The sequence below is a fragment of the Prinia subflava genome, chromosome 4, assembly GCF_021018805.1.
Source record: "Prinia subflava isolate CZ2003 ecotype Zambia chromosome 4, Cam_Psub_1.2, whole genome shotgun sequence".
NCBI lineage: Eukaryota > Metazoa > Chordata > Aves > Passeriformes > Cisticolidae > Prinia > Prinia subflava.
The window spans coordinates 58,923,151-58,935,944 of record NC_086250.1 but is presented as its reverse complement, the minus strand read 5'-3'; the positions used below and the strand labels follow the sequence as shown (position 1 = coordinate 58,935,944).

At 42.0% G+C, this 12,794-nt stretch overlaps 1 protein-coding gene across 3 annotated transcripts; it reads left to right on the top strand.

The window, feature by feature from the left end:
- Positions 1-644: 644 nt before the first annotated feature.
- On the top strand, positions 645-12,614 carry GTSE1 (G2 and S-phase expressed 1). Of its 3 annotated transcripts, none has more exons than XM_063394940.1 (12): positions 645-805; positions 1,434-1,515; positions 2,206-2,269; positions 2,346-2,949; positions 4,052-4,225; positions 5,553-5,706; positions 6,873-7,250; positions 7,442-7,514; positions 7,927-8,175; positions 9,260-9,458; positions 11,069-11,209; positions 12,184-12,614. In XM_063394940.1, exons 1-12 carry the CDS (start codon positions 713-715, stop codon positions 12,265-12,267), a joined length of 2,295 nt encoding a protein of 764 aa, XP_063251010.1. In that variant the 5' UTR covers positions 645-712; the 3' UTR covers positions 12,268-12,614. The 3 variants fall into 3 exon arrangements, with proteins under 3 accessions (XP_063251010.1, XP_063251011.1, XP_063251013.1); XM_063394941.1 differs by having other exon boundaries at positions 740-812; XM_063394943.1 differs by having other exon boundaries at positions 750-791.
- The last annotated feature ends 180 nt before the right edge of the window (positions 12,615-12,794 follow it).

Genomic DNA, 12,794 nt, shown 5'->3' with positions numbered 1-12,794 from the left:
AAGGAAACCAAAGGAAACCAAAGGAATCGGCGCGCAGGCCCCGCCGCAGCCGTCACGGCGGCTGTGCCTGGAGTCCCGGCACGGCCTCGGGGCGAGACCTTCCGCAACGCCCACACCGTGCTGAGGCTTTTCCCTGCGCTGCTGCCACCACCGCGGCTACGGGCCGGCCAGGCAAGGCGGGCCGAGCAAGGACGACCCGTGGGGGCAACGCACCACGGCTGCAACCCGCGCGGGGGGCGAGGACGGGGCGGAGCGGGGCGGGGCGGAGAGGAGCGCGGCGGAGCGGAGCGGAGCGGGGCGGGGCGGAGCGGGGCGGAGCGGGGCGGAGCGGGGCGGAGCGGGGCGGAGCGGGGCGGAGCGGGGCGGGGCGGAGAGGAGCGGGGCGGAGCGGAGCGGGGCGGAGCGGGGCGGGGCGGGGCGGAGCGGGGCGGGGCGGGGCGGGGCGGGGCGGAGCAGGGCGGAGCGGAGCGGGGCGGGGCGGGGCGGGGCGGAGCGGGGCGGAGCGGGGCGGGGAGGAGCGGGGCGGGGCGGAGCGGGGCGGAGAGGGGCGGGGCGGAGCGGGGCGGGGCGGGACGGGGCGGAGCGGGGCGGAGAGGGGCGATGTGGGGCGGGGCGGAGCGGCCCGCACAGAGAAGCAGAGCGGCTGTTGGGGCCCTGCTAACTACAAGCCCCAGAATGCACCGCGGCGCCGGTGTATCCTTCGAACCTGCCAATGAGGGCGCGCGGGGCGCGTCACGTGGGCGGGGCGCGCTTTCCGAGTGCGGGCGGGTGCGCGGCGCGGCTGGTGCGCGGTGAGGGGCGAGCGGTGAGCGGTGAGCAGGGGGCGGCCGTGGCTCGGGCCCTTCCCCAGAGCCCCAGCGTGAGGCCCGGAGGCCTCTCCCTGTTTCCCGGTGGCCTCTCCCTGTTTCCCGGTGCGGGCGGGGAAGAGGGGGACCTGTGCGAGCTCGCCTGAGGTGGGGCGTTGGGCGGTCGGCGGGATGGTGAACTGTGCGGCATCCCATAAACCACCTTTTCGGTGGTGCCCAGCGACAGGACGAGCAGTAATATTAAATTCAACTAAACCGTAAGGAGTTTCATTTCAGCGTGAATAGGAACTTTACATTGAGGGTGGCAGAACATGGGAATAGGCTGCCCGGGGAGGTCATGAGGAGTCCCTCTCTGGAGATATTCCTAACCCACCTGGAGGCGCTCCTGTCTGACCTGCTCCGGGTGACCCTGCCTTGATACGGGATTGAACTAGATGAGCTCCAGAGGTCCCTTCCAGCCCTAACCATTCTGTGATTCTGTGTGGCAGGCCCTAAATATGAGAGTCTTCAAAGGGAATGTTTACCTCCTCACTAATTCAGCAGTATCATTGAAGTCTGTGACCCTGTTGTTGTTTGGTCTTGGGTTTTTTTTTAAACCCCTTGCATATCTACTTCTATATTTTCCAGGTACTGTGGAGGAAAAAAGAAATGTCAGCACATAGCCTGAGTCACTTGACTGAAGAAAAACTGGATATTTGCATGAACAGTGGTAGGTGGAGAACATGTTGAGTTATTCTCTACATGGTATATCCCCTGTTATAGGTTAGGACAGCTCAGACCAGTAGACATCCTCTGCCTCACATCATGTTCTGTGTACTCTCTTTGCTTGGATGGGCTGCTGTTGCCAGTCTCAGAAGCCTCCTGAGGACTCTGTGGAGCATGGTGCTAAAGCTTGTGTAATACTGACTGATATATAGCCTCTCTCCTATATATCTAATCTAAGCTCCTCCCTTATCCATCAGCTGCTGATTTATTTAGTGTATATGTTAACTAATAAGAAAAGTGATCTTTTTCCTGGCTCCTGCTACTGTTCTGTGGCAGTCTGAACAAGGAAAGAACTGATGATTGGGACAAATGCATTATCACATATTTCTAGAGTACATGTTCTCACTTATTTTGATTGGAGACTGCTGATAAGATGCATTCCATGTTGCTGTTACAGTTGCTTAGACATTACCATTAAGCTGTTCCACAATATGTGGGCATCTCATGATTTTGGTCATATTCACAATTGTACCTTAAATTTCTTGACCTAAAATATGTTTTCCTAAGTTTAATATTTTAAACTTGGTAGCTAAAGCTTTTTTTTTTTGCCAGCTGACATCACTCACCAAATTGTCAGAGCATAATGCCATCATTTTCATTGCAAATCCATACTGTGACAAAATCCTTTTTATAGTTTCAGACTTTCCTCTTCTGACTGATGAAAAGTTTGATTTTGACCTTTCACTCTCTTCAACAAGGTAAGTTACATAAGTGCTGCAGACCCTTCAAAATGGACACATGTAAGGTGCTGGGCTAAATGATTTTTCTTTGTAGTGGAAATGAAGATGAAGTTTTTGTTGGACCTGTGGGACACAAAGAAAGATGTATTGCTGCCAGTATCGAAGCAAAAAAGTGTGTGTCTGCTTCTGATGATAAACTCATGTGGAGCCCACTTCAAGGAGAGAAATTTGTGGAGATTTTCAAAGAAGCTCATTTGTTGGCACTGCAAATAGAGACTGGAAGCAAGAACAAGGAGACCAAAATAAGTCAATCAGAAGAACAGGAAAACAAGATTGTAGAAACATTCGTGGAGGACTCAAAGTCAAAGCTGAAGATACTGACAAACAAAAATATAGAAATAACTCCAAGGGCTGTTAAACGGGAGACATACTGTGTGCAGGATAGCCCAGCATGTTTGCTGCCACCTTGTTTTCAGAAGGCATCTCATAAACTTGTGTCAGATGGTGAAGTACATGCTCTTCCTGCTCCTCTTAACACAAGCCCTGTTAAAATTTGTGTGTCTCCTACAAAACGTGGCAGTTTGCCCCTGACAGAGGAACAGAAAACTAAGGAAACAAATACAAAGGCAATTGGCAAACTGCCAGTGGCAAAACTGTCATCTACTTCTGGAAAAAGCAATTTGTTGACAATTGACAAGGTAAAGTCAGGTTCTGGGCAACATTTTCTTCAAGTAAAGTCTGTGTTTTAGGAATATTTAACCTGTTTACAGCCTTATTTTTAAAAGTGAACTTTAATCTTCTGATACTTCTCTACATCATAAGGTCCTTAGTCAGAAAACATACAGAAAAAAAATGAGGGCAGGTACTATGGTATAGTAACCTATTACTTTGTCAATTATGACAATGTAGAGCATTTGCAACTAAATTTCTTTTCAGTTGTATTCTTGTTTTGTGAATCCTAGTTCTTGGCTTCTCTTCTAACTGGTTTCTGACTCTGCTGTGTTGCTGCTAAAATTACTACACTGTTACACTTCACGAGTAATTTTACACTTAATTTTGCCCTTTTTGTGTAAACGTGGCTTTACTTACTGTTAATCCTTGTTAATGGAAGTGTATTCTGGGATAGCAAGGAAACAGTTGTGTTAGTGACATTGTGAGCACAAATCCTAGTCTTTAGATAGAATATCTTTTGGATTTTATTGCTCCATGCTTTCTAGCTTAGGCTCTAGTATGTATCACAGATTTTACTGAAGATGTGGTAGGGGCTTCTTAAGAACCATCACCTATAGAAATTACAGGACTCTGATTTTCCTTTGTAGAAAAAATTTCTTCTTGTGCTATAAGAAAAGACATTATCTTAAATGCTTTAACTAGGCAAATTATACCCCACTGTCTGAACAGTTTGCATGATGCAGTCTACTGTTGTAATGTCTCACCTTTTGGAAGCCAGAGAAAAGTAAAAGAACAATTAATGAAAAGTCCAATATAGTTGTAAGGTACAGCTGATACAGTATGGAACACTATGTAGATAGATGAATGTGATTGTATGATTTGTAATGATGAATTGTTCCAGAACTGTCCCTAAGTTGCTGTCCAGTATCTGGGTTCAAGCACATCCTAGTACTTGGCAAATACATTCACTAGACTTACTTCAGACTGTATCTGTCTGAAGACTTCACTGGGTTTGGAGGCTTCTTCACTGGCTGTTGTCTCTGTTTCTGAACAGAATCAATGTAAAAAGCTTTATAATGATTTCTAGAAGCACTAGGAGCTTTTAAATTGTTGTATTGAAATTTGCAGCTCAAACAAGGAAAAAGTACTAGCATTTCTACAAAAAGAGACTTGAACAGCGTGGGATCATCTGAAGATGTAATTTCTGGTAAATCCAGTATTGCTTTAGATGCTGTTGAGTCTTCGTTCAGTAGCAGTTCCTCAGTGCAAGGCACACAAAAAGTCCTTCCTGCACCAAGTAAGGTAATGGCAAGCCTCCTTAATATGAAAAGAACTTCTGTAGTATTTCTGATGAAAAGGAATGAATATAGTTTACTTTCTAATTTAATTTAAAGCTGTTGTGTAAAATGATTTTAGGGAAAAATAATCAGTGTTTTATATTTGCCATTCTTGAGTATGTGCTCTCAGTCTGTAACACATGAATGTATTTAAGAGCAACTACAAATGTGTTGGACTAACAAGCATGCCTTTGTTTTTGAAGCACTAGCTGCAGGTAAGAGATGAGCAGTTTCCTGTAAGAAAGTTTTTGATGTGTAGTTAGCTATACCATGTGAAAATGTTGCCATAACTTGCATGAACGTAGTATACCTATTGCTGTCAGTTGCTTTGAAGCTTTAAATGCTTATTTTAATGCTGGGTGCCACTTCACAAAACCACAGAATTGCTGAGGTTGTAAGGGACCTTTTGAGGTCATCTGGTCCAATGCCCTGCTCAAGCAGGACCACATGGAGTCATTTGCCCTGGCACGTGGCCAGACAGCTTTTGAATATCTCCAAGGAGGAAGTCCTGGCAACCTCATAGTGCCAGTGATCGGTGACCCTGAAAGAAAAGTGTTTTCTGATGTTCAGAAGCAGAACCTCCTGTGTTTTACTCTGCCCATCACCTCTAGTCCTGTCACTGGGCACCACTGACTACTGTCCTTTCAGATATTTTTATGTATTGATGAGATCTGCCTTGAGCCTTACCCTCTCCAGGGTGAGAAGTCCCAGTTTTCAGCCTTTCCTTAGGTGGGAAAGTCCCTTAATCATTCTAGGGGTCCTTTGTTGGACTCTTTCCAGTAGCTCCAACTCACTCTCATACTGGGGAGCCTGGAGATCTTCAGGTGTGGGGTCTCAGTGCTGAGCAGAGAGCAGGATCACCTCCCTTCACTTGCTGCCAACGCTCCTCCTTTTGCAGCCCAGAATACTGCCAGCATTCTTTGCTGCAAGGGTGCATTGCAGACTCATGTTCAGCTTGTCTACCAGCACTGCCAAGGGCCTGGCCTGCAAAGCTGCTTTCCAGCTGGTTGGTGCCCAGCATATACTGCTGACTCTTTTTATTCTTCAGTTCCTTCAAGTCCATATTCAGGTTTGTGGCAGGAATAAAAATAACTGTTTGCCTCCAAGACCTGATGTTCCAGTTTTGTATAATAATCCAGATACAATGATCTGTCTCTAAGACAATTCACTTTTTAAAATGTAACCTGAGTTAAGGAACTCCTCTAAAATTCACAAGTACAAAGTTACAATACCAAGACAAATAATGGCAAAATAATGTGTTATATAGGGCATTTTTTTTTCTTTTGATTCAGCCTGGCTTAAGGAAGATGACGTATCTGAAATGTCCTGGTGTTGCCAGTGGTCTCACAAGAAAGACTACTTCATCGTCATCATCTTCATCGTCAGTTTCCAGCATGAACTCAGGTCTTAATTTGAGTTTACCCATTTCTCCTATAGGCAAAAAAGGTAATAGCTCTTACTACAGATTTGTGCCACAAATCAATTTTGAAATAGCTAACATTTTCTGGACTTTGGATTTGGAACTGTTTTAATGGTGTTCAGTACATTCAAGCACTAAGAAATGTTTTGTATGGAGAATAAAATTTTCTAGGCTAGCTCAGTAAATCCCTGTGGACTAAAGGTAAATGTTAGACATCCATAATTTGTCAATTGACTAGATTGATAAAAACCCAATGCCTACATGTGAGGATCTGACACAGCTAGAAAGGAAGCAATGCCCCAGGAATTCTGTTCTCTTTATGCATGATCTCCTTGATTATAGCAAGAATGTGAGCTTCTGAATGCTCTAAGCGTCTGACTGCAATTAAAAAACAAAACACCAAAACAACTCAAATTTGGAAGGAAGATGGAAGGCATTATTCCATGTTTCTGTAAGCTAAATAAAGGATGAGCTTTACTCAAGAAGATGGGAAAAACACCTTTAGAGAGAGAACACAGCCAAGAGGCTTGTACTGTATTGAGACCATCAATTTGACCATTTTCCTGCTCAAAGGAGCAGGAAAATAGTCTCCTAAAAGTACTAACAGATGTAAGAAGTACAGTTCTTGTACATCTATCAAAATACCAAGTTTGAGCAAATTTTTATTTTGTGCCTTGTTTCTGGGAGTTCAGTAACATTTTTAAAAGCTTAGTAAGAACTATTTTATGCAGTAGAACTGTGTAATCAAGATTCAGCCAGTTAATGAAAGTAATCTACAGACTAAAAGTAAGAACTTTACAGACATCTAGGAAAAATGCTTGTGTGGTAGTTTAGCTTGTGGTGTTAATCAGTGTAACTCAAACTACTACTTCCTTGAAAGGCTACTTAAGGGAACAGAGCCAGCTCTGCTGGGAGTAAATGCTGGAAGTAATTTGAATCTGCAAGCTGTTTTGGCATTCCTTGAAGAATATTCTTTCACTTGGTTGCAGTAATTCAGGAATTTGGTGAGAAGACTATAAAACAAAATTGCCAAAGAATTGAGGAATAAATTTTCAGTAGTCATATATATTCTCATTAAACTTGAATTGTTTGAACCTAAATTTAAATGCTGTAAATTGCTATTTTTCTTTCCTGTGTTAGTATAATTATTCTGCTTAGTCAAAAACTTCAGAAGTACAACTTTCTATTTCAGGAAAATCAAGCATGTCATCAAAAGCCAGTGTGAATGGCTCCAAGCTTTCATCTGGTACAAGCAGGCTGGCCCCTGTCCGACCTATTACAGTGTCATCTCTGCAGGCTGTCAATACTGAGAAATCCAGGAAGCAAGTGAGATCAGCTAGTACTCCCAAACTATCCAGTGCTATCAGCCTGGCTAAAACTTCAGCTTCTGCAACATCATCTGAGGCTGCAGGCAGTGGAATTCAGAGACCAAGCTCTGTTCCCAGCCTGCAGCAGCTGTATCAGCAGAATAAAGATGGGAGTTCAACAAAAGGAAGCCTGTGTCCCAAGCCCAAGGCTAGAGTTTTGTCTGTTTCCACAAGTCAAACTAAGGTTCCTGTGAAGACTCAAGGTAAGCAGGTACTTTGTATGACCTGTCTTGTATTCTGGTTATTGAAAGCAAATGTTACCTTGAAGGTTTGTTATTTGTTTCATTACATTTCTGTCTACCTTTAGGAAGGAGTTGGTATTTAACTGAAAGACAACTGCTATAAAAGAAGTAAATATGAATCTGATAGCAATTAACAAAACTTTTCTCTTTAGATGCAACACCAAACAAATTGGCACCAAAAGCAACACCATCTCTTGGATTAACATTCTGTGGGACACCTGGAAGGTAGGGCTTCACTGAAAATTCAATGGACTGAGGCATCTTTCTTAGCATGCAACATGGTGGGGTGTTACAAGAGTCTTTTAAAACAGTTCTAACTTCATTGTCTGTTCCCTTGAGACCTGCTGAGTTAGATGTGTTGGTGCCTATTGGAACTGATTTAAACCAAATCAAAACCCAAAACTAAACCAAATAACCCCTCCCACTCTATTCAGAAGAGGTTTCTTTGCAGTGCTAAACAGACTAAAATAATTAATAAAATAATTCTTATCAAGTAAAGCCTTTACTATGCTCTGGTTATCAACTTTAAGGTGACTACTGTTCCCTTACTGACGAAAGCAAATGGATTTCTACTGTTTGGTAGAACAGTGTTACTCAGTTTCTAGCAGGTTTTGGCTAAGGCATGTTCCTCTTCTAGTGCCATGGCAGTCAGCACTCCTCTGAGAGCCTCAGAAGGCAAGGTGTTCCAGAGTTTTTGTTTTCCTGAGAAGTCTCTCACGGTGACTCCTGCCAGTGTGAAACGCTCGGGCCTACCCACGCCCATCCGTCGCCTCTCAGGGTTCCCAGCAGTGACTCCCAAGAGCGTATCCAGAGTGGCATTTTCTCCACATGCTGCAGCTCTCCGGCAAAGCTTCAGCTTTTCTGCCAGAAACACTTTCACAGCTGGGTAAGACAGAAATCTTCATATGTGAAATGAGTATTGTAGGCAAACTGCCTCTAAATGAATTCTAGTGATGATTCTTGGCTTTCAAGGGCCTCTGCTAATTGTAGAATAAAACATTTGAGCGTAGAAAAGCTGTATAGGCCTAATAAAAATAACTTGTGACTGGTAAAATGCTATAAGCCATATGGAGGTGAGTCTATATCCGACACTAAAGAATTACAGCTTTAATAGGAAATTGTTTGTATTTCTTGAGCAAGGGAAAAAATTAAGACTTGTGTCTGATACTCTGGTGTTATTTTGCTATTGCCTTCTGATGAAGGGAAATAGCTAATTGAAATGCATATTACATTTAACTTTTGTTTTATATTGTTGCCAGTGGTCTGTAAAATTACACTTTTTAAAGCATCAGTCAAAAAGCCAGGGATTTTGTTTTCTGAGCAGCTTTACTTATGTTTTAATTCTGTTTCTTTTTCTCTGAAAGTAGAGTTGCCTTCTTCATGTTATCTGCCCAGCATCTTCATATATATATGTATGCAGGCTTGTTTGGTGGCTGGTAGAGAGAGAGGAACTATTAAAGTAGGAATGATTCGTGGCTAGAAAACTGTGTTATGTTACTTAGCGCAAAGGTCTCAAATAGTCTTTTCTCTCAAGGAAACAATTATTCTGTCTACAATAACTTTACCTTACTAATCAGATTACAGCCTCTTGTCCTCCAGCCAGTGTCAGTACTTCCTTTCAGCAGGGACTGAAGTGGGTTGCTCAGTGATACATACACAAAGTCAAATTTTGCTAGCTGTTCCAAGTTTAAAAAAAAAAATCAAAATACCTTGTGTGAAGTTTAGGCTGGATGGAAATGTCAAGTAAGATTTTTTTTTTTTTTTTTTTTTTTTTGCATGGGTATGCTATACTTTTTCTGCAGAATGAAATATTTTGTATTTTGTAGATAACTAGAATTTATTTGCTAAAAATATTGGTCATTAAAGCTTGGGGTAAAAAAGGAGAAAATGAGGTTAGAAATTGGCTTGTCTGTCTTTAGTAGTTAATGCTGATTAAAGAACTCAATTATCACTGATGCTCTTTTCCCTAGTTCTAAACAGAAACAAGAGAGTAAGGCACAGACATCTTCAGAAGATGATACATCTCCTCCACCTGTGGAGCCTCTTGTACTTAGCTTCTCACCAGAGAAAACTGCTACAGAAGGAGTAGAAAACGCACTAACAGAGAAGAAAATACAAAATGAGCTGGCTGAAGTACAAAATCAGCTGGCCGAAGAGAAACAACCTGAGGTAAGAAATGACAATAGATTTTCCTACAAAAGTACTAAGTAAATTGCTTGAATTATTTCAAGGTAAGGGATAAGTAGGGAAAGCAGTTGTGTATACATGAAGTTAAAATGTGTTAGAGTAATGAAATAATAGAATATTCCTGGAGCTGTTGGAAGGGACCCATTAGAATCATGAAGTCCAGCTCCTAGCCCTGCACAGGGCATTCCAGGAATCACACTAAACACTCCTTGAATTCTGTCAGGCTGGTTGCTGTGACACCTTGCCTAGGGAGCCTGTGCCAGTGCCCAACCACCCTCGGAGTGAGAAACCTTTTCCTGCTATCCAGCCTAAGCCTCCTGACTCAATTCATGATGTTTCCTTGAGTCCTGTCACTGATCATGAGATTGAAGAGATTGGTACCTGTGCCTCTGCTTCCCCTCGTGAGGATGTTCAAGACCACGATAGGGTCTCCCCTCATCTCCAGGCTGAACAGACCAAGTGCCCTCAGCTGCTCCTTATAGAGCCTTCCCTCCAGGCCCATCACCACCCTTGCTGCCTTCCTCTGGATGCTCTCAAATAGCTCCATGTCTTCTTTTATATTGCGGTGCCCAATTGCTGTAACCATGTGCACCCTCTAGTGCCTATATTTAGCACTGAACATCATCCATTCAGTATTTCCATTGTGTGTTTCCATCTCAAATGCACTGTCAAATACTTGCAGATTGTACATCACATTTCCACTTTTGGAAGAGTACTGTGAAATCCTTGTCGCTTCAATTAGAAAAGTAGTGTTGCAGGGCAGTTCGTGTTGCAGCCATAAAGCTCCTTCAGGGATTAAAAAACCCCTCCAAACCCAAAACACTGCTGTAGCTAAATTCAGTCACCTCAAAGGAGCACAAATCTGCATACAATGAGGGAGGATTAAACCCCAAAGTCCACACAGCAGTAAACTTAAGTGTCAAGTAAATAGTTCAGTGAACACTTCCCCTCCCACAGGAGTGTAGTGGCTTCATGTTGAAAGCTGGCACTCCACAGGCATTAAGAAGAAAGCACTGAAGCTGTAGTTTTGAAATATTAACCTGACAAAATGGTTATTGATTTACAAATACTGAGGTTTAGAATAATTTTTGGATTGATTACTCATGTTATTGCATCAGTATGTTCCTTGTTAGTTTACTGGGGGGCATAAAGTGTGTGTTTCAGAATTGCTCAGTACATGTATGGGGTACTTAAACTGGACAAAAGGATAACTAGAGTGAGAAGCTGTAGAGAATAGTTTATATGGCTAAATAACACTGCACAATAATTTTAGTTAAATCATTTAAGTATTAAGAGGGTTACTAATCTTCTATTTTAAATTTAACTCTACTTTTAAGTGAAAAACTGTTTTATGCCTCAAGGGATTTCTTTTGCTTTATCTCACCACATTTTCCCTGCAATGCTAGCTACTGGCAGAGTAGGAGCTGAGGTTTTTACACTGTGTGCATTGAATCCTGCCTGAAAAATACCAAGCTGTAAATTAAGCCTGATCTGTGATTATTACAGCTGTATAAGCTAAATTGATTGTCTCAATGTATATGAAAGAAACTTGGTGAACAGGGGAGAAAACCTGTATTTTTTTTTTTTTACAGGCTTTACTGGTAGATATTGGAGCAGACAAATCTCTCCCACACACTTCTGAATGTGAAAGTAGACCTTTGATAGACCTTTCCAATACTCCCGAAGTGAGTAAGATTACTTCTCCAAAGCCTGTGTTATCTGGGCAGATAAAGGTAAGTTTTATTCAAATCATTTGGTACAAGTTATGTTAGCAGTAAAATGTCAACTGCCTGCATATCCTTGTCTGCAGAGCAGTTCCACAATACTGTAGGAATTATTTAATACTGGCTCAATATGATAGACATAATTAGGTGCTCTTAAGAGAATGCCATGTTTAAAAACAATGTGTTCTGAACAGGAGCTCAGTGAGCAATTTGCAAATAGGAAAAGTGAGAGGATGGAGAAAGAACTTAGTACTTAAAGCAGGTGTTATAAATAAAACTGTTCTGAAGCAGGAAGTGAATGTAGAGTTGTCATGCTTATTCTTTCTTGTTCAACCTTTCTTGCACATACTCCGTTCTTGGCAGCAGCTCATTTTAATCAAAAAAGAAAGGATGCCTCTCCTGGTTAGCTTCTCTCCTTAATTGGAAGATGTGTGCTGTTGGAATCTGCTCTAAATTTTAAAATAATTTCTGGGCAAGTATTTTTTATACATTAGTGGCTTGAAGGTAGATGCCTTTAGATCATTGTCAGATGAATGCTGGTAACTATGAGGATGCAGCCTTTGACGAAAGGTGTGGTTGGGCTGAACCGAGAATCAGGCCCTTCAGGTTTTGTCAAAAGAGGAGTGTTAGAGAACTCTGACTGGCAGGGGGGGCATGTTCAGAGGAGTTCAGAAGTACAGTGTCCTGTCTGGATGGCACTGGCACTAGAATATGCAAAGCAGTGAAACTTAGAAAAGGCTTTTAGGTTTTTAAGGTGAGTATGGGCAATAACCACTTTGTGAGAAGCTTGTGCTTGTCTACGAATTAGCATGTTTTTAAAAACCTGAATAGAAAAGCTTGAGTGTGTTCCTTTTATTTGTCTTCTAGATACTAATAGGAACCCTAAACAAGAAAAGTACTTGAGAATAGTAGAGATTATAGCTGCTAGTAGCTATGCACAACAGTTGACTACACTGGCTAAATTTTGCTGTTTTTTCTTTCAGCTAATTGATTTGAGTTCTCCTCTTATCACTCTGAGCCCTGATGTAAACAAAGAAAATCTGGATTCCCCTCTACTCAAGTTCTGAATCTGAACTGAAATGAAGAATTCTTAGCAACTGTGATCTTTGAAGTGTTTTGGTGTTATTCCTCACTCATATAATTTTTTGAAGATGGCTTTAGATTGTCTGATGAACTGCATTAACAAAACAGAATTTTAACAGTCTTGATAGAGTCAGAGTCTGATAATGGTTTTGTTCATGTATGTGCTGCAATGGATGTATTTAAACTATGTTCCTCTAAGGCAAAAAAAATGGAATTGGAATTCCAATTTCTGAATTGGAAACCTGCCTCCTTACTTCCTACCAATTGTCTTTTGATTCCTTTCCTCTATGTACAACAAAGTTTTAATTTAAAATAAATGAGTTGTTTGCTAAACCTATACAAAACAGCAACTTTTTATTGCATACTTTGTGTGGACTTTTCTAGCATTGCACTAACAAGTAATAGTATGTAGGTAAAAACTAGTGGACTTCAGGGTAGCATAGCAAATTTGGAAACAGACATTTTAGCTTTCAATACTAAATGAATAGTAGAATTAAGTAGAATAAAGCAA